The sequence below is a fragment of the Lampris incognitus genome, chromosome 15 (genome assembly GCF_029633865.1).
Source record: "Lampris incognitus isolate fLamInc1 chromosome 15, fLamInc1.hap2, whole genome shotgun sequence".
Taxonomy (NCBI): Eukaryota; Metazoa; Chordata; class Actinopteri; order Lampriformes; family Lampridae; genus Lampris; species Lampris incognitus.
In genome coordinates, this window is record NC_079225.1 from 27798932 (window position 1) to 27820423 (window position 21492).

Genomic DNA, 21492 nt, shown 5'->3' on the forward strand with positions numbered 1-21492 from the left:
GCCTCCATGACATCTTCAAGTTGCACAGGCAAAGCAGGAGATGCCACACTGTTCTTGAAAAAGCTGCTGAGAGACGTCTTTGCCTTTTCCACAGAGGACTTTGCACTTTGAGGCTTTAAAACCATGTGTGTGGGTGTGTGTGAGGATAACATTGTCAGTGTCCTCTTTAGCCAGGACTGATGTGGCCAGAAGATGGAGAACTGGCCTGAGGTAGAAGATGCTGACGTACTCACCAGAAAGAGCATCAGTAAATTCCTGGAGGGGATGTAGTGCCTTGTGAATAGACTCTTAACATGCCAATATCCTACCAAGTCTGGACAAGGCAGCGTGCATTTCGGTCACCTGGATATGGCCTTGATCTGTTCCAGCACTCTTGCAATCATCATTTCTTTGGATCCCTATTTTGTTGGACACTCAACTATGAAGATGTGCTCAGGAAGATTGAGCTCCCTTTGTGCCTCAGTGATTGCTGCCTTCTTCTTCCAACTGTGGGAGAAGTGCTCCACCAGCTTCTTGCACAGCCCTGTTGCTCTTGACTCTCTGTCATCTTTCATTACATTTTCTTAAAGAAATTTAAAAAAAAGATTTAAATTAGTGTACGTCAAACAATTTAAGTTATGTGTTATTAGGCTAGGCGGCATGGTGGCACAGTGGTTAGTGCGATCACCTCACAGCAAGAAGATCCTGGGTTCGAGTCCTGAGGTAGTCCAACCTTGGTGGGGTCATCTCGGGTCGTCCTCTGTGTGGAGTTTGCATGTTCTCCCCATGTCTGCGTGGGTTTCCTGTGGGGGCTCCGGTTTCCTCCCACAGTCCAAAGACATGTAAGTCAGGTGAATTGGCCATACTAAATTGTCCCTAGGTATGAATGTGTGTGTGTGTGTGTGTGTGTGTGTGTGTGTGTGTGTGTGTGTGTGTGTGTGTGTGTGTGTGTGTGTGGGCCGGTCCTGTGGTGGCCTGGCGGCCTGTCCAGGGTGTCTCCCCGCCTGCCGCCCAATGACTGCTGGAGTAGGCTCCTGCATCCCCGCGACCCTGAGAGCAGGATAAGCGGTGCAGATAATGGATGTAGGGATGGATGGGTTATTAGGCTATCACAAGCACACACACGCGCATGCGCGCACACACACACTCACACACACACACACACACACACACACACACACACACACACACACAGCTACATTAGAAAACAAACTTAATCATTCATTCAACCATTCTGTTCTAAATCTTTCACGTTCTCTTATTCTCTCTCTCTCACTCACTTACTCCTCACTCACACAAAAATACTGGAAAAAAAAAACCCAATGGCAATAACCCTTCTCTCAGGCTGGCTGCAATGTTCTCCCCAGTGTGGTCGTCCGGGAAGTAAGCAGTCTGCAGACAGCAAGCTTTGGGGTCGAATTCTTCATTGATGAAATGCACAGCCAGACTCTGATTGGGTTCTGCTGTACGGCTTGACTATATGTCCGTGGTAGTAGCGAAAAACTCGGCTGTTTTTGGTTCTGATGCGACTCTGCCTACACGTTTTATATAGCTCCGGTATGGCAACCTGGCTAAAATGTGTACAGGATGGCATGCTATACAGTTTATCCAGTGTACACCCAATATACTGTCCAGAGCTTGTTTAATCTCCCTCCAAAACGATTTAACTTTATTGCATTCCCAAACACCGAGAAAAAAGGTCCCTTTCTGCTGTCCACACCTGATACGCAAGTCTGGGATAGCGCTATTATACTTGTTTAGCTTGTCATATATGTCCTCATCAGCCAGTTACATTGCAGCAATTTGAGCCGAGTATTCACAGTTTGTGTTTGTGCTTCAGCACATGCTGCTTCCCAGTCCTCGGAAGGGAAATCCTCTTGTAAGTCCTCTCTCCGGGCATTAAGTTTTAGTAAGGAAGACTCAGAGGATCCCTCAACTAAAAGATTCTATAATTTTGAGATAATACCCTTTCCAAAGCGGTTGTTTTGCATTTCTGTTTCCAATATAGATAATGGGGGAATCGACAAACCCTGACTTTGAGATGATCTAATAAAGTTTTTCACCTGTAGGTATTTGAAGAAATGTTTGTTTGAGATATCATATCTGGCAACCAACTGCTCAAATGACATTAAGGTCCCATTATCCGGTACCATGAGGCCCCCTATTGTCTTTAGACCTTTTTTAGTCCACTTCATAAAACCTGCATCTGCTCTGCCTGGTGGGAAAAAATGGTTACCCCATATTGGACAGAAGCGTGAGAGAGAGAGGGTTTCACCCAAATATTTCTTAACCTGATACCACACTGTAATCATATTTCTAACTATGGGATTTTTTTAAATTCTTTTTCAATATTCTGACTTTTCCTGAGTATAAATACTGAAAAAGAGGCAGTGTGACTGAGCAATTTTCAATATTCATCCAAGGTGGAGGGGATTTATCTGAAAAATAAAACATCATTGTCCTTGGTTGGGCTGCCCAATAGTACCAAAGTGGATTGGGGCATTTAAGACCTCCTCTATCATAAGGTATGTACAGGAGTGACAAACGTAGCCTAGGGCATCTATTATTCCGCAGAAATCTTACGAAAACGTTCCTTAAGTTTAAGAATAGGTTAGGAGGAGGTGGCGATTAGATGTTCTGAAACAGATAAGGAGTTTGGGCAGTATGTTGAACTTAAGAATATTAATTCCTCCTATAAACAATAAGGGTAAGGAATACCATCTGTCTATGGAAGAGATAATTGAATCTACCACGGGAGTATAATTAGCCCCCATAATGTCCCTAATACATGGCACGATCTTTATACCCAGGTATGTAAAACAGTCTACTACCTTGAATTGAGAAAATGTTCCAGTATTGTTTCTTTCTTCTGGTATAAGTAGCATCAAGGCAGATTTGTCTTTGTTTACTTTATATCCTGATATCCTTGCAAATGAATTTAGCAGGTCAAGCAAGGCTGGGATAGAATTTTCCAATTTTTTCCAGAAAGAAAATAACGTCATCAGCAAATAAAGCAATTCTGTGTTCCTGTTTGCCTATAGACACACCAGTTATGATTTTGTGAGCTCATACAGCAATGGTAAATGGTTCAAAAAGGGGATAAAGGGCATCCCTGACGACAGCCTCGTTGGATTTTAAATGGTTTGGATGTAATTCCATTTGTTAATATTTCTGCATTTGGATCGTTATATAAACGTTTACCCCATCTGCAGAAGTTATCCCCACAACCAAAGCGTTTTAATAGTTCAAATAAATGAAGCCATTCAACTCTGTCAAAGGCCTTTTTGGTGTCTAGTGACAGTAAGGCAGTGTCTGGCTTTTCCTGCTGATTATCAAGAATATTCAACACTCTTCTGACATTGTGGAATCCTTGTCTGCCTAATATAAATCCATTCTGCTCGCTGTCAATTATGTCTAGCAATATTCTTTCCAGCCTTCGAGCCAACATTTCACAAAGTATCAGATGAGAAAAAGTGAACAAATCTCTCTGACCAAGGCACTCCGTGTAATTAAAATGTCTTTATTGGAACTTGGACATATCCAAAAAGGACCTAAAAATGCCCACACGTAGCGGCTCGGGCCTTCTTCAGGGCATGGTGAGACAAAACAGGAGTGAATGGTTTTTGTGCAGGCACAGAGCACAGGTGGTAGTTGCTTGATTGGATCTGAAGCAGCCAATTGCTAAGATCCGCCCCTCACACAGATCCTAGAGCGCAGTCACGTGCCAAACACAGTTCTTTGTAAAAAGAAAACAAAAACACAGATTAAGTGTACACACACCCACAACTATAGCACAATAAAGGTACATGTTCACAGTGACTCGGAAAGACAGTAGACTATAAATTAGACATTTTTATAAAAAAGGCCTATAGTCTATCTCCTCGTTCAAACCGGGATATTCCATTGCCTTAAAATTCCAGATCCAAAAAGTTTCCTGCTGCAGCAACTTTTTCAATCTATCCCCCCCACGTACAGATTTCTTTTATCATCTCAATACCCTGGACTCTTAAGGATGAAGGGTCGCTATGGTGTATTTCTCTATAGTGTTTGGCCATTGGATAATCTTAATTGTTGATCCTTATTGCATATTTGTGTTCAGAAATACGTTCTTTTAATTTCCTCTTTGTCCTACCTACGTAAAAGCACCCACATGGGCACTGTAGGCGATACACAACAAACTCAGAATTACAATTAATAAAGCCATTGGTTTTGTATTCTTTTTGGGTTTTCAGGTCAAGGAATGTCTTGCACTGAATGACACCCACACAGTGTTTACATGACCCGCACTTATAAGTTCCCCAAAGGTCTTTATGCAACCATGTTTTTTCTTTTGAGCCTGGCAGGTAACTCCTGACAAGTTTGTCTTTTATAGAAGGTGCTTTTCTGAACACTGTCATAGGTGGATTTGGGAAAATTTCCTTTAGAAGTGGATCACTATTAATCATTTTCCAATTGGACCTGATTATTTGTTTCATCCTGGAGGCACAGCGGCTGTATTGTGTGATGAAGCATGGTCTGGGATTGTTTTTAACCATATTAGTTATTTTATTTTTCGTTAAGAGGTCAGACCGATTTTGGAACTGGGCTTTTTTTACTGCATCATCAATCAAAATTGGGGAATAACCCCTTTCACAAAATCTCAATTTCATGTCTTTGGCCTGTTTTTCAAAATCTGAATCATTGCTGCAAATGCGTTTCAAACGCTGAAACTGTCCAAAGGGAATGTTGTCTTTAAGTCCCTTCGCATGGAAACTGTCAGATCTGAGTAAAGTGTTCCTGTCTGTACTCTTTCTATATATTGTGGTTTGTAGAGAGCCACTCCCATCAATAGAAATCGATAAGTCTAGAAAGTTTACAGACATTTTGGAATAGTCAATTGACAACTTAATGTTAGAATTTGCACTTGAATCTTTGACAAAAAATGAACAAATTATTATTAAGCCTGCTGATAAAGGCGGTGCAGTGGTAGTAATGGATAAAAGTTACTATGTCACTGAAGCTCAAAGGCAATTGGGCAATAGTCTGTAAACTTTCTAGACTTATCGATTTCTACAATTACAAGATTTACCAGGTTTGGGCAGCAATGTAATCAGAGCTCCTCTTAATGAAGCAGGTAGGATTTCCCGTTCAAATGAATCTGAGAACATATCTAAGAGAGGGGGGAGAAATTTAGTTTTAAACTTCTTATAAATTTCCACTGGCAGCCCATCTGGGCCTGGGGCCTTAGCTACTTTCATTATCTCTTGTCTGTGAGTTTGTGTATGGTCTGGGTAGATTGTGAAATTGATTTGCCCTTCTGGGATAAATAAAGTTGTCTGAATCTGAATCGTTTGCTATAGATATTTCATCCTTAGTTATAGCTGCACCTAGATCTGTACTGATTAATTCTGAAATATTAGGTATTTGAAGGGCATCTAGGAAGTTTTGCTCTTGTCCCATATGTGTTGTATCTGAACTGTATAATTTTTCAAAAAAAGCTATTTTCAACTGAGGCGATATTTTTTTCATCTTGTAACTGCTGAAAACGCCAGGCCAGTAATTTTTCAGGCTTTTCCCCCCGATCATAAAATGTCTGCTTAAGACACAAGATTTGAGGCTACTTTGGAGGCAGAAAGTTCATTATACTGTGTTTTTAGCAGCAGGAGGTTTTGATGTACCTTTGGACATCCTGTTTGATAATATTCCCCCTCAAGTGACTCAATCTCCACCTCTAACTTTTTTGTTTTCTGATAAGTATGTTTTGTTTTACAACTGTATCATTTTTCAATGTTTTGTTTTATAACTGTATCATTTTTCAAATACTTGGGGTCAACTGTCCAAAGTAACGGGGAGTGCAGGAGAGAGTGCAGGCAGGGTGGAGTGGGTGGAGAAGAGTGTCAGGAGTGATTTGTGACAGAAGGGTACCAGCAAGAGTTAAAGGGAAGGTTTACACGGTGATTGTGAGACCAGCTATGTTATATGGTTTGGAGACAGTGGCACTGACAAAAAGACAGGAGGCGGAGCTGGAGGTGGCAGAGTTGAAGATGCTAAGATTTTCACTGGGGGTGATGAAGAAGGACAGGATTAGGAACGATTATATTAGAGGGACGCTCAAGTTGGACGGTTTGGAGACAAAGCAAGAGAGGCAAGATTGAGATGGCTTGGACATGTGTGGAGGAGAGATGCTGGGTATATTGGGAGAAGGATGCTGAATATTGAGCTGCCAGGGAAGAGGAAAAGTGGAAGACCAAAGAGGAGGTTTATGGATGTGGTGAGAGAAGACATGCAGATGGCTGGTGTGACAGAGGAAGATGCAGAATACAGGACGAAATGGAAACGGGTGATCCGCTGTGGCGATCCCTAACGGGAGCAGCCGAAAGTAGTAATAGTAGTAGTAGATGTTTTGTTTCATAACTAGTAAAACTAATGATCTGACCTCTTATATGGGCTTTGAAGGCTTCCCACCTAGTACAGGCTGAGGTTTCATCTGTATTCATTAAAAAAAAAACATTAATTTGATTGTCTATGAAAGAGATGAATTCTGAGTCTAGGAATCATTTTCGTTTAAATCACCATCTAAGGGGGGAGGGGTCTCTCCTTAATCTTAAATCTTCATACGTTAATGAGTTTGGCACATGATCAGAAATTAAGATACTATCATAAAAATAATCAATACGAGAGTATGATTTATATGTAGTTGAGTAGCAGGAGTATTTGAAGCCATTGGGATTCATGTCTCTGCAAATGCCCCTCAGATAAAGTAATGGAAGGTTTGTCTACTTCTAGAATGAGAATTATCGATAGTCTAGTCTGTCTAGTTCTGGGTTCAATGTACAATTAAAATTCCTTGTTATAATGTAGCTACCAGACAGAGATGAGATTGTAAGAAAGATTATGAAAAAACTTTGGGCCATCATTGTTTGGAACATAGATATTTATCAGGTTCAGTATTTCAGTAATACGTGTGCTCCTTTAAAATTATATACCTTCCAGCCTTGTCTTTAATTATAGTCCATGGGCCAGAGCCCAAAATTTCCTATTTCGGTACACTCAAGGTGGCAAAACTTACTTATAATTTTTGAAAGGATCCATGTCTGTAGATGATATTTTGGTATGATAACCATTCCTGAGTGGCAGCTGTATCACAGTTATCTGCTCATGAAGTTAACCACCCCCTAAAGTAAATTGCATTTTAGACGCTGGTGCATATCCTGGTTTAGCCTCATGGTCAGGACATTTTTCAATGTTCTATAATATTGTCTTTGGTATCATTTTAAAGGGGACCTTCTTAGCTTTCATTCAAGCCCTGTTGTGGATATTTCTCACAAATATAGAGGTCACTTGAGCTCTTCAACCTGTCAATAACACACATCTTTCTGCAATGTTCGTCTAAACTATATACTTTCTTTTAGCCCTGTGGCATCTAGGAATATCAGGGACACAAAACACAAAAACTGGAATACTCACAGGACTGTAAAGATTCAGGAAATGTATAATATACCCATACTATTTCATTGTGTGAGGTGATTGTGAGCCTTAAATTAGAAGGGCATTATTACTAAGAAACTAACTAGACCAAAGCCAGTTAGTCCATGGGTCAGACCAGATATCGATATCACCCAAGGTGACACAACTTCACTGGTGCCATTTTATTTGGTACACTAACAGAAGTAAAATAATACATGATAACCTTTCCAAATGAGCAGCTATTTCATTTTTCTTTCAGGAAACCTGTTTCTGTGCCTCTCACGATTGTGTATTTGCCCAGATTTTTACAAATATAGCATTTCAACACCCCTGGTACTGATTAGCCTAGCTTAAACTCTGGGACAGTTCTTAGTTGGCCAACAACCAAGGATAACCAGTACTGTGTACTTCCATTCATTGTGCTAAGCTAGGCTAACGTGCAGCCAGATAGCTTTCTACTAAACACATATAGAGGAAACTGGTATCTATCTTCTTGTCTCACTCTGGAGAAGATTGTAAGCTAATTTCCCATAATGTTAGCATGTTCTTTTAATGTATATGTTAATATGATTAGTTAAAGTGGCTACGAGGACTTTCATCTTGTGTTGATTTTAGCGGCCTCATGTGGACAAAATACAGCTGTTGCATAGCAACTAGGTAATGTATCTATTTGTGGCTATGTAAGATAAATAATGGTAATATGACGCTGGTGAAGCAAAGTAAACTTTGTTTTAGTAGTGTTCATACACCTAAGTTACATGTATTTGTTTGTATGTGGCAGGTGAAAACTGACTGAATATGGCCACTGGTGAACAAGCAAGTTTTTACCCAATACCAAAGCGCCCACGGGTGGAGTGCATTATCCACTGTTCTGATGATACAGATAAGCTGGTTTCACTACAAAGTGTCGACTCATGGAGAACTCTGCTCAGGGCAGCTCAGATACGAAATCATGCACCAGTTTTGAAACTGGCAAAAGACATTACTGAGGGACAGATTCCAGCAATCTACTACCACAGAAAGTGTCGCAGTATCTTCACTATGAAGCAAATTCTTGATGGCCTCCTTGCAAAAGAAAAGAAAAGTTGTGTCTCTACTGAAGAGAAACAATCTAAGAGAGTAGCTCGACATGCTCCAAGTACATCTAGGACTTATGATGCAGAGTGCATATTTTGTCAGAAAAACAGCAAAAATTCCAAGAGACAGAATATGAGAGAAGTACTGGTGCAGTGTCGAGAACTGCGAGCTGATGCAAAGATCAGGAGTGCAGCCACAAAGAAAAGGGACAGCAGAATCCTTGCCATTGTGAGTAGAGACCTTGTAGCAGCTGAAGGGCACTACCACAGGTCATGCTATAGACTTTACACCAAAGAAGAGGTTTCCAAAGGAGAGGTTGCCAGCAATGAAGATGATGATGCTGCAGCCCAGTATGAAGCTGCTGTGAATAAGGCATACAATGAGCTGTTCCTCTTCATCAGGATGGAGCTTTTTGGCAATCCTCAAGTGATGACAATGACTGATCTCTCTTCTAGACTGGTAGCTTCAATGAACTCCCAAGGCATTGCCCAAGTCAAGGAATCAACCAAGAAGCACATAAGGCGAAACCTGGAGAGTGAGTTTGCTGGAGCCTTGCAGATATTCCCTGATGAGAAAGGAAAATTCCTCCTCTATCCCGATAACTTGTCCATGAGGGAACTTGCCAAAGAAAATCAGTCTCTCAAAAGGGAGCTGCAGACCCTGAAAAGTGTCAGTACACAAGATGTTATAGCCAAAGCAGCCATCAAATTGAGAGCAGACATTAAAAGTCAAGATGTTCCTCAAACCTGGCCGCCTGAAGTCAAACCAGAAGCAGAATGTCCTACCATTCCAGAGTCGCTCATTATCTTCCTGTACTCTCTACTCACAGGCTCAAATGATCCTGATCATGCATCCCAGAGAGTGCAGTGCCTTCTGCAGTCATTTGGCCATGACATAGTATATGCAGTGACATGTGGAAATACCAAGCCTTCCAAGCACATTGTTCTGCCATTCAGTGTCAAATCGTTGACAGGAAATGTAGAGTTGATAAACATCCTCAACCGACTTGGTCACAGTGTGTCCTATTCACAGATGGAAGAGATCAACACTGCCCTGTGTCTCCAGAAACTCTCATCATCAGGGAGTGGCATTGCCCTTCCAGCTAACATCCATCCTGGCATATTCACAACTTTAGCCTGGGACAATATCGACCGTCTTGAAGAAACTGTCAGTGGTGAGGGAACATCTCACAGAGTCAATGGGATTGCTGTGCAAGCAAAGCCAGTCAACCCACTTCCTGTCCAACCCATGCCCACTGTTCCCAAAACAAAGAAGAGAAGCATTGATGGACCCCCACCAATGTTACCAACTTACAATGCTGGACAACGGGTAGGGCCACCACAAAGCAAAAAGTCAGATGCCGATACTGCAGCCAATACTAAGCTTGCCAGAGAGAAAAACCTTCTTTGGGTCCTAGCACGCATGTCACAACAAGAAGAACAGTCAGTCAGCAGCTGGACAGGCTTCAACATCCTGACTCGAGGAGAGATGACGGTCATCCCCGACAATATAGGCTATCTGCCTACCATCAATGCTCCAGCGACACAAATGTCTACTGTCAACGAGGTGCTTAACCAGTCACTGAGCATCATGCAGTGCTTAGGCCTGAGGAAGATTGTCTGTGTCTTTGACCAAGCCCTGTATGCGAAGGCTGTCGAGATCACATGGAAACACCATGACAAGTTCCATGATATCATCGTTAGGCTTGGGTTATTCCACACCATCTGCACACTGCTGGCAATAATAGGAAAGCGTTTCCAAGATGCTGGACTCAAAGACCTCTGCATTGAGTCTGGCATGATTGCAGAAGGCTCAATTGCTGGTGTTATGGATGGCCGCAAGTACAACAGGGCAGTGCGACTACACAAGCTCCTGTATGAGGCTCTCATGCGACTGACCTTGAATGATTTCCTGTCCTGGTTGGAAGAAACTCACAGGAATGACATGGTTCACCTGAATGAGACACTGAAGACCATTGACAGCCTTGGGAAAGAAGTCTCACAACATGCTTTGAAGGAGGTCCTCGAGAACAGCTCTTGTACACGCATCATGGATCTATTTGAAGTCTACCGTGAGTTCCTTAGAGGTGGAAACGGCAGCCTCTCGAACTTCTGGATGTCCTATTTGGACATGGTTGAAATCTTGTTGGGGCTCATCCGAGCATCCAGAGAGGGAGACTGGATGCTACACTTGGCTAGCATTCGAGCAATGATCCCATGGTGCTTTGCTTATGACAGGATGAATTATGCACGCTACCTCCCCTACTACTACGCCCAGATGTCTGAGCTGCCCATCACACACCCAGATGTGTACACAGAATTCATGGAAGGAGGCTTCTCAGTCCAACTGGGCTCCACCAATCCCTTTGGCCGAATCCCTGTTGACCAAGCTATAGAAGAAATGGTGAACAAAGACACCCAAACAGCTGGAGGGACAAAGGGATTCAGCTTGAAGCCAGGAGCTGTGACCAAATATTATCTCACAGCTGAGTATAGAAGCATGTACCTCAGACAGCTGAGAGACCTGACAGGTCAAGGCAGGTGCAAATGGTCTCATCCAGATCTACAGAGTCCAAGGATCAAGAGAGATGAAGCAGATGTCCAGTCTCTCATGGACCTTATGGAGAATAACTGGCTCAATCCTATGTCCCCTGATGAGATTGATTTGGTTAGCCTCTCCACTGGCAACATGGCTCCACCTGATGTGACCATAGATCTCTTGAGAGCTCTTGAGAAAGGAGAAGAGGCCTACCAAGCATTTCAGCAAACAAGGTTAGATGCAGACCCACCACCTGTGAAATTCCACGACAAGATGACCAAGCAAAGTCTGAAAACATTCTCCAATGTCAGCACAAAACAAGCTCATGGAAAGAAAGCACAGGATGTGGTTCTGAAGGCAGATAGAAACCTTTTCAGTCACATGATTCTGGTGGCTGAAAGCAGGAAGGTGAATCTGAAGGATGTCCTTGCCTACCCATTGGGCCCACTACCATGGGCACTGGCAAATGCTGATGGGTCCTTACGAAAAACAAAAAAGGCTGCACTTGCCAGAGAGCTTGAAAAGAATGTATCTCCTGCAGAAGACATCCCAATCCCATCTACTTCCATCATTGATGGGATGAGCCTGGTCCAAAAAATGAATGGCAACAACAAAACCTTTGCACAGGTGGCAGAGTCAGCCTTGACCCAGGTCCTCCATGAGGGAGCACAGAGTGGGAGGATTGATGTTGTTTTTGATGTCTATCACCAGACTTCGATCAAAGATGCTGAACGACTGAACCGGGGTGGAGACATCACTCTCCAGTACAAGAATCTTGCAGGGGGACACCACGTCCAGCAGTGGAGAAAATTTCTGTGCAGTTCCTCCAACAAGACCAGTCTCATCAAGTTTCTGGTGGAAGAGTGGAAACTCCCACGATACAGAGCTATGCTGCATGGCAAGGTGTTGTACATGACCTGTGAGGAAACCTGCTACAAGTTGACAGAAGATGGGTGTGAGGAAGCAGCAGAACTGCACTCCACACATGAAGAAGCTGACACCCGTCTGCTCCTGCATGCATTGCATGCAGCAAATGCGGGCTCAAAGTCAGTTATCATCACAGCTGAGGACACTGATGTCATGGTGCTTTGTCTTGGCTTCCAGAAGGACATCACCTGTCCCATCTACCAGAAGTGTGGGACTCAGAACCGCACACGGTTTGTCGACATCACCAAACTGGCAAGTTCACTTGGAGACAGCATCTGTGACAGCCTAATTGGCTTACATGCCTTCACAGGCTGCGACACTGTCAGTGCATTCGCTGGTCGAGGGAAGCTGAATGCCCTGAAGATAGTGAGAAAGCACACTTCCTGCCAAGAGACTTTTAGTCAACTGGGACAGACATGGAATGTGAGTGATGAGCTGTTCCAGAAAATTGAGCAGTTCACCTGTCGGATGTATGTTGCTAATAGCAGCACTGCTGAGGTGAACAAACTGCGTTACCAGCTCTTCTGCACCAAAAGGGGAGAGGTTGAGTCCAGCCAGCTGCCACCATGTAGAGACTGTCTCTTTATACATGTTCAACGAGCCAACTATCAGGCAGCAATATGGAAGTGCTGTCTGCAGCCCTACTGAGTATGGATGGACAGACGATGAAGGCAAGCTGGCCATTTACTGGATGCGCTCCCCACCTGCACCAGATGTGGTCTTGGAAATGCTAACATGCAAGTGTGTGCATTCATGCAAAATGCCAAGCTGCATGTGCCTGTCAAATGGACTTCCATGCACAGACATGTGCAGGTTACAGACCTGCAGTAACCAAAAACAGCAGGATGGTCCAGAACTGGACTTTGAACTTGGGGAGTCAGATGATGAGAGAAACGAGCAGTTTGATGAATGACAGTGTGATGATTCTGATGGTATTACTGTGGTAGTAGTCTATTGATGCACAGGATGTTGATTCTGGACTTGGTTACCCAGAGCTTGATAACAATAATGTAACCATATTCACATATACCCATTACCCTACCCATTACCATTACATATACCCACTAATGATATGGGATTACATGTATCATTGACTAAGCATATGTAAATGTCAATGTTGTTTAAAATATTAAAATAGTTCATTACCTCACTATGGTATTCCTTTTTATCATGTATTTTGATTGTGTATTTAAACAAATGTATAGAGACCAGTTTGTGACCTAACTGGCTTTGGTCTAGTTCTCATTTAAGGCTCACAATCACCTCACACAATGAAATAGTATGGGTATATTATACATTTCCTGAATCTTTACAGTCCTGTGAGTATTCCAGTTTTTGTGTTTTGTGTCCCTGATATTCCTAGATGCCACAGGGCTAAAAGAAAGTATATAGTTTAGGCGAAAATTGCAGAAAGATGTGTGTTATTGACGGGTTGAAGAGCTCAAGTGACCTCTATATTTGTGAGAAATATCCACAACAGGGCTTGAATGAAAGCTAAGAAGGTCCCCTTTAAAATGATACCAAAGACAATATTATAGAACATTGAAAAATGTCCTGACCATGAGGCTAAACCAGGATATGCACCAGCGTCTAAAATGCAATTTAGTTTAGCGGGTGGTTAACTTCATGAGCTGATAACTGTGATACAGCTGCCACTCAGGAACGGTTATCATACCAAAATATCATCTACAGACATGGATCCTTTCAAAAATTATGAGTAAGTTTTGCCACCTTGAGTGTACCGAAATATCGTCTGGCCCATGGACTATTACCCTTGTCACATGAAATGGTGTTGATTTATGAATTAAAGTCAGAACACCTCTTGTGAGAGGTAAAGGGTGCTAAGTACAAACTGCCCTGCCACCTCCTCCTAATTTTTGCCTCCTGGCCACACAACAGATGAGTTTCCTGAAGGAAGATGACATCCGAATGCATAGATTTTAACCTACTCATTACTTATTTGACCTTTTTCAGTTTTTGTAGTCCTCTGCCGTTCCGAGAAGAAAACTTAATTGTTAGCATCCCAAACATACCAGATAGCCTCGAATAGGCTTCCCAATAAGATTAAAAAAAAATACAGAGAAAGAGAAACAAAACACAGCTGGACGTTAAGAACTACATCCACGGGGCGTCCAGGTAGCGTAGCAGTCACTTTACCCTTGCAGAAGTTCTGAGGGAAGTTTGACTAGCCAGTCTTCATGGGTTTTGTGGACTTGGAGAAGGCTTACGACCATGTACCCCGGGGCACTCTGTGGGGGGTACTGCGGGAGTATGGGGTACCGGGGCAGTTGCTACAAGCCATCCAGTCCTTGTATAACCAAAGTGAGACTCCACCAAGGTTGTCCCTTGTCTCTGATTCTGTTTGTAATATTCATGGACAGGATCTCAAGGCGTAGCCAAGGTGAGGAGTGTGTATCCATTTTGGAAACCTCAGAATTGCATCGCTGCTCTTTGCAGATGATGTGGTTTTGTTGGCTTCATCAGAATGCGACCTCCTGCGCGCACTGGGGCGGTTTGCAGCTGAGTGTGAAATGGCTGGAATAAGAGTCAGCCCCTCCAAGTCTGAGGCCATGGTTCTCTACCAGAAAATGGTAGATTGCTCCCTCCGGGTTTGGGATGAGTTGTTGCCTCAAGTGAAGGAGTTCAAGTACCTCGGGGTCTTGTTCACGAGTAAAGGTAGGATGGAGTGGGAGATTGACAGGCGGATTGGTGCAGCATCAGCAGTAATGCGGACGTTGTACCGGACTGTTTTGGTGAAGAGGGAGCTGAGCCAGAAGGCAAAGCTCTCAATTTACCAGTCAATCTTCGCTCCAACCCTCACCTATGGTCATGAACTTTGGGTACTGACTGAAAGGGTGAGATTGCGGATACAAGTGGTTGAAATGAGTTTCCTCCATAGGGTGTCTGAGCTCAGCCTTAGAGATAGGGTGAGGAGTTCGGACATCCAGAGGGAGCTCGGAGTAGAGCCGCTGCTCCTTCGCATCGAAAGGAGCCAGTTGAGGTGGTTCAGGCATCTGATTAGGATGCCTCCGGGGCACCTTCCTTTGGAGGTTTACCGGGCACGGCAAACTGGGAGGAGACCCAGGGGTAGACCCAGAACTCGTTGGAGGGACTACATGTCCAATCTGGCCTGGGAACGCCTTGGGATCCCCCAGGAGGAGCTGAAGGGCGTTGCTGGAGAGAGGGATGTCCGGAGTACCCTACTTAGCTTGTTGCCACTGCGACCCGCCCCCAGAGAAGTGGCTGAAGATGAATGAATATGTTGCGATGTTGGTTTCAATTCAATTAATTGTTCAGCTCTATTCAGGAAGCAGTATCATCTAGATTTAACTTAAAACTGATATTTGTGTCAATCCAAGGCCTTTCTTGTGATTCAGCTATTAATTTTACCATAAGACACTCAGTATAAAGCGGCATGGTGGTTAGCGGTTATCACTGTTGCCTCACAGTAATTTGGTTTTGGGTTCAATCCTGGCTTTTCTGTGTGGAGTTTTTCATGTTCACATAACGTATTCTGGGTTTCTTCTGGGTGTTCTGGTTTCCATCAACAGTCCAAAGACATGCACATTGGGTTATTCAGAAAATAAATTTCCCATGGGCATTAAAAGGAGTGTGAATGATTGTGTGTGGGCCCTGTGATGCACTTGTGAACTGTCCAGCGTTCTGCTTAATGCCTGCTGGGATAGCCTCCAGCACTTACATAGCCCTAAATTTGATTAAGTTGTGTAGGTAATGGATGAATCAGTGAATGAAAGAGTGAAGTCACTCAATTTGTTGTTTTTCCACGGTGCTCAGAGCACACACACACAGATGCTCTGTTTTTACAGCTATCTTCTTTAGTAAATGTACATGAGTTCATCTAACGTCTCCACATCCATCCCCTTCCAGCAGGTCTCCCTGCAGCCAGCACCCTGCAGCCGTCTCTGGGTCGGTCTGGCACCAGTCCAGCATTCAGCCCGACCAGCAGCTCCTCCCCCCAGGCCAAAGGGGGCACAGGCACCCCCAGCCCCCACAAACAGCCAGCCCACAGCCACCACCACAGCAGCCACAGTTCAGCCAGGAAGGGGAAGGGCCCAAGTGGTCCAGGGGCTCGATAGTGTGAGCTCGTGGGATGCTCTCTCTCTCTCTCTCTCTCTCTCTCTCTCTCTCTCTCTCTCTCTCTCTCTCTCTCTCTCTCTCTCTCTCTCTCTCTCTCTCTCTCTCTCTCTCTCTCTCTCTCTCTTTCTCTCTGCATGCATTCACATAAAACTGACCATCACTCACTGTGACCACATGGATGCTGTGCTCCTGAACCAATTAAAATGGGGGCCTGTATTAACAGTAGCTGAAGCGCAGCACCTGGACGCCCATCTTGTAGCAGCAAGCCCAGCGACTGAAAGGACCGTCTGCACAGACAACACACAATCATTCATAGGTACAATACATCGCCATCCCTCCTAGCCCATGTTGCATCCGTCTTATTTTCATGAGCCTGCATTGTCAGGAGAATTTCTCTTAAGTATTTTCAGTTGTATTGTGGCAAGAGTATCCCAAGAGCTTTTTTTTTTCCTTTTTTTTTTTTTGGAGAGAGAGAACTGTCTTTTTTCTTTTTGCTGCATTTGTGACACATGGGATCGCTGATATCCTAGACAGTTGTGGCATTTCATCAGACTTAAAGGAACATTATTATGCATAAAGGGCTTTGAAAACCTTTTGCTCATCATAGGAGTGATCTGAGGAGTCTCTGTCACATGCACTGAGCCATGTCTTCCGTTAATCTGTTTCATCTGTAGTGTTTTCAGTTCTTACACACGTAGATTAACTCCTCCACAGATACTGCTCGGTGACCTTGTATTTCTGAACAAAATGTGAACCCATGTAACACATACAGCTTTTGTACCATATAGCTCTTATTTTTATAATGAAAAACGTGAGTACCAATGTCAGTATTACAAATTTGAATATTTAGGAAAAAAAATTTAAATCATTAAATCAGTTCAATTGAAATGCGATGGGGAATAAAATGCAGCAGTGCTGTCAATTTTTTGCCTGCTGGACAAATAGAATGAAACATTTGGAAAGTTGAAATATCCTGTTCCATATTCAGGGGCACTACATGATAACGCTATGCGGCAGAACAGTAAATTAATAGCTGACTCAAACTTAAGAATGTCTAATGTATACATTACATGGGTTTAGTTAAAAGGGGGCGATTCGTGACCTTTGTGAAATTCACATATATTGTAAATTGTAATGAAAGCTATTTTATTTTTCAAAAAATTAAAATAATATTTCTGATGAGCGGTCTGCGGTTCCCTTTGATGTTATTTTTTAGAAAAGGCTTAAGTTGATGTCCTTTGTTGAGCACTACATCTGTCATGAGTTTGTTTTGTGGTATAGCCTAAATTTGATGTTCTATATTGATGTACATAATATTGAGAGAAGCATCTTCGCTTGTCTTTTCCCCTTGTTTGCTTGTCTATTTTTATAGATCACATGTACATATGAAAAACACCTGCCATTTTACTAACAGGAAAAGCCAGTTGAAAATAAAGAGCCTGAAATCAGTCTTTGTTTATTATTTTAAGTTGGTGTTTTATTTATTTATTTCAAATTTTGCAACAAATAAGCATCAATGGTCAGTCTTTGATAGCTTCCTGGATGTCTTTTTAAGCCTATAAAACAACAGTTTAGGCAAAATAACCTGCAGTGGAGGAGTAGCAGTGTTATTTCTCATATAGTTTGTTTGAAGGCTCTGATTGCTTCGGAGAAGTTTCGGTACCCATTTACAGGAAATAAGTTTGAGGAACTTGACTGGCATAGCCTAAATGCAAATAACAATACTAACTTGATCTTGGCTTGATCTTTCAAGTGGATGACTCCATTACAAATTATATAACCTGTATGTAATATTGCACCTTACCATTTTAAGTCAAATCTAAACCTGGACTTGCACAGACCATAAGCAAATTCTGAATAAAAATAGTGTCAAAGACGTTTTAGGACATCTTTCGGCCCTCAGACCTGAATGACACGTCCAAATCATCTTTGAGGTGACAGTAATTTGAACCACCGTGTGACTACACAAACTTCTCTAAAAAGCTAAGCGTATATTCTAAAACTCACTTGATTATTGCTTCAGTTAAATGAAGACATATTTCAAATAACTTGCATTTCATATGGATTTACATAAGGGGCTGTAAGTGCTCCAGCAAGTTCTTCCTGGTGCGTTTTGACTTGTCCACAGAGCAGAATGTAAACAGGACTTCCAGGTCTGGGGTTGTTCCTGGGGGGGAAGGTTACATAAGCATGTGCACCTACTGTAGATACACCGACTTGAGTCACAGCCAAGGAACAAACTGCTCCAGCCAATGTTTGGGAGTGCCTTGTGTGTGTGTGTGTGTGTGTGTCAGGCCATGTATGGCAGCCAAATTTGCTATGCGCATATACGCTTGAGTTAACACGTGTTTGTTTGTCGTTTTCGAGCATGTGTTTGGCCAATCCAGTGACTGTGCCTGGATCATAACAACTTGGTAACTCATGGATGGTATGTACTGTACACACATGCACACCCAGCAGGTTTCAGACCATGTGCTTTCCACTAAATGAAATCTGTCACCATGGAAGGATGCTGACATGTTTGACACTAATGGTGATTGGTGAACACCTTAAAAAAAGGATTGACAGTACATTTGTCAATTCCTTTCATTGGAATGAGGCCAAGGCCATAAAACCCTCCGTCATGACAGAATGGTATCGCCATTGGAGAACTTATATTGGGCTAAATATCTCACAGAGTTGGATGCAAACACCACTTCTTTTGACTTTTTATTGGGTTCAGTTGATACATTGGAGAACTTATATTGGGCTAAATATCTAACAGAGTTGGATGCAAACACCACTTCTTTTGACTTTTTAATTGGGTTCAGTTGATACATTGGCCATTGGAGAACTTATATTGGGCTAAATATCTCACAGAGTTGGATGCAAACACCACTTCTTTTGACTTTTTATTAGGTTCAGTTGTTACATTGGGTGGAAACAATACCAAACAGTAAACCTTTTAAAACAAAGGTCTATTAATAATAACACTAATAAAAGAAAAAATTGTCAGCAAGTGTGAATAGATGAGCTGTTATTACTTTTACATTTGTATTCAAGTAATGGAAAGAACTGGTATTGTGAAAATTAAAGTAGTTAATACGCACCATCAATTTGTACAAGTGAAATATTAACTGACAAAGGTTAATAAAATTGAGACAACTTCGGAGGACTGAAACTGACATCTGGGTTTTACAATCAAAATTTACATGGAATCATGCTCGTGTTAAGAATAATAAATAAATTAAAAAAAATAAGTTTCCCACGCTTCCCTTTTGTGTTACTTCAGTCGCATTTAATGGCTTATGATAAGAGTGGATGGGTTTCTGCAGCAACAGGTCTCACTAATACTTAACACAAGTATATCAGGACTTCAACTTGATCACAGGCATGAGATGAAAAGCCTCTGTATGTAGTGTGTATAAGATCTAATTCAGGGTAGTGAACGAAAGGTTACGGGCTACTAGGTAGGGCAGAATGGCCAGGGCTGCTGCCTCAATAGAGAAGAGGTGGGGGTCGTCCACATGTGGACAACTCCTCCTCATGAACTCCGCCAGCCGGAGAAGGTACTCAAGGTTGTGGCCCGTCTTCCCTCGGCATATGGCAATCTGGGCGCCTATCTTCTCTGGACTAGCTGGCCCCAGGTACAAGGGGTTGTCAGGGGTGGCGATGTACAACAAGGCCTGCACTGGAACTTGGTTCTTCCCTTCAGGAAAGAAGTCCACAGCTTTGGTTTTGTAGCCGCCACGGACTCCCTCGCGCACGTTGAGGTACTTCAGAGATTCCTCTATCTGAGAGCCTGTCACCTCGAAAGCAACACCCCAAGTAGTCGCCTGCATGGAGGAAAAAGAGAGAGAAATATTAGCCACCTTCGTCACTCAGGTTTAATCGATCATTCTTTTGAGAATTAAGACGTTCATCTCGTCATGGCTGTAGACTGGTAATCAGTGCTTTCCACTTACGTCATCAGCTTCAATCAGCGTCACCACTCTTCCGGGCTGCAAGGGAGGAGAGAAGAGATGCGGGTCACGCCATCGGTGAAGCCTGATGCAATCATAACCAAGCACTTCCAACACATCATGGGTGTGGTACTGGGATGGGTGGCTACATCACCCAGCTCTGGCGAAATCGATTAAAATGTATAGTCTTACCAACTCATCGTTCCCGCGATGGAAGTTGTCCCCATGCCAGAAACGCCTCTTGTAGCCGCGGATATAACCGACCTTGCTCCTCTTGTATTTGAAGTCAGGTTTCCACACCAATGACCCGTACCCGAAGATCCAGAGACTGGTCTTCCCGGCCACGATGTCTTGAGGCTTCATTCTTGGTAGATAGTATTCAGATGAGTCGATGGATCAATTTGAAAGGAATTAGGTTAGCCGAATTTGGTAGCCGACTAGGTGGTTAGCGTTAGCTTCCTTCGATCGAGGAGGAGAGGCACAGGTTGGCTCGCCGGTATACCGCGGACGGTATTTGAGCCCAACTGCTTGGCAGTTGTGAAGATGGAGTTTCGCTGTTTATGTTGCCTTGTGCAATGCATGCCGATGCTTTAGTGTTGCCGCATATCTGCCTTAAAAATCCATGGTAGCCTCCTGGGCTTTTCTGACCCCCCAAAAAAACCCAAAACCTCGAAAACTGTTCAGCCAGCCGCTGACAGTGCGTATACAAAACAAGCGTATATATATCTAGGAGTCGTTCGCTCGCTTTTATTTACAAATAGCCCGTATTTACAAATAGCCCAGGGCGGCTTGAACTGAACTATAAATCGTTTCTTCGATAACAGACGTAGCCAGTCGTTGTATTTATATATACAGAGAGGCGGGTCGAAGGCACAGATTTTACCCAATCAGATTGTAGTGAGGGGGGTAGTCTCAACGTTTCATCGAATCATATTCTGATGCGCCAAATAGAGCGCCTCTCCGAGCCAGGCGAGTCGTGGGATTGGCTTAAATTTTTAGTCGACGTAGCAACCTTTATCACAAAGGGATTGGCGGGCCAACAGTCATTCCAACAGTATCAAGGTTCGATTGGTCAACTCTGTTGCTCCTTCTATGACTATATTTCCAATGTTTTTTTTCCCAACCGCCGGCTGATGCAATTTACCACTGCGTTTCGAATTCAAAGCGTTATCAAGCAGCAACGAACAGGGACATTGCATCAGATGGGGGAAAGTTGCCCTTTAACAATGATAGCTGTAATGGAACTTATCTCTCTATATGTCTTAGAAAAAGGAAATGGATGAGATAGAAACGACATTTACATTAACACATTTAAAATCAACAAAATACTGACACGTGTTTTGGGGGATGAGAGTAATCTATAATAGTCTAGCACAGAGACAGGATTTAAACCCGAGCATCCTACATTGCTATAATAGATTATTATAGATTATAGATTACTATAATAGTCTAAGACCAGAGACAGGACTTAAACCCGAGCATCCTA

The 21492-nt window shown here is 43.0% G+C and overlaps 2 protein-coding genes across 2 annotated transcripts in view; one reads left to right on the forward strand and one right to left on the reverse strand.

The window, feature by feature from the left end:
• The window catches only part of ino80 (INO80 complex ATPase subunit), a 75994-nt gene extending 58492 nt beyond the window's left edge, over window positions 1-17502 (forward strand). The window contains exon 37 of the mRNA XM_056294451.1: window positions 15856-17502. Coding sequence (XP_056150426.1) covers window positions 15856-16064 — 209 coding nt within the window. The 3' untranslated portion in view covers window positions 16065-17502. The remainder of the gene's footprint in view (window positions 1-15855) is intronic.
• Window positions 17503-18761: 1259 nt separating this feature from the next.
• On the reverse strand, window positions 18762-20837 carry chac1 (ChaC, cation transport regulator homolog 1 (E. coli)). Its single transcript, XM_056295081.1, has 3 exons — window positions 20199-20837; window positions 20010-20045; window positions 18762-19880 (listed from the first exon to the last, which is right to left on the reverse strand). Exons 1-3 carry the CDS (start codon window positions 20367-20369, stop codon window positions 19476-19478), a joined length of 612 nt encoding a protein of 203 aa, XP_056151056.1. The 5' UTR covers window positions 20370-20837; the 3' UTR covers window positions 18762-19475.
• Between the last annotated feature and the right edge of the window lie 655 nt (window positions 20838-21492).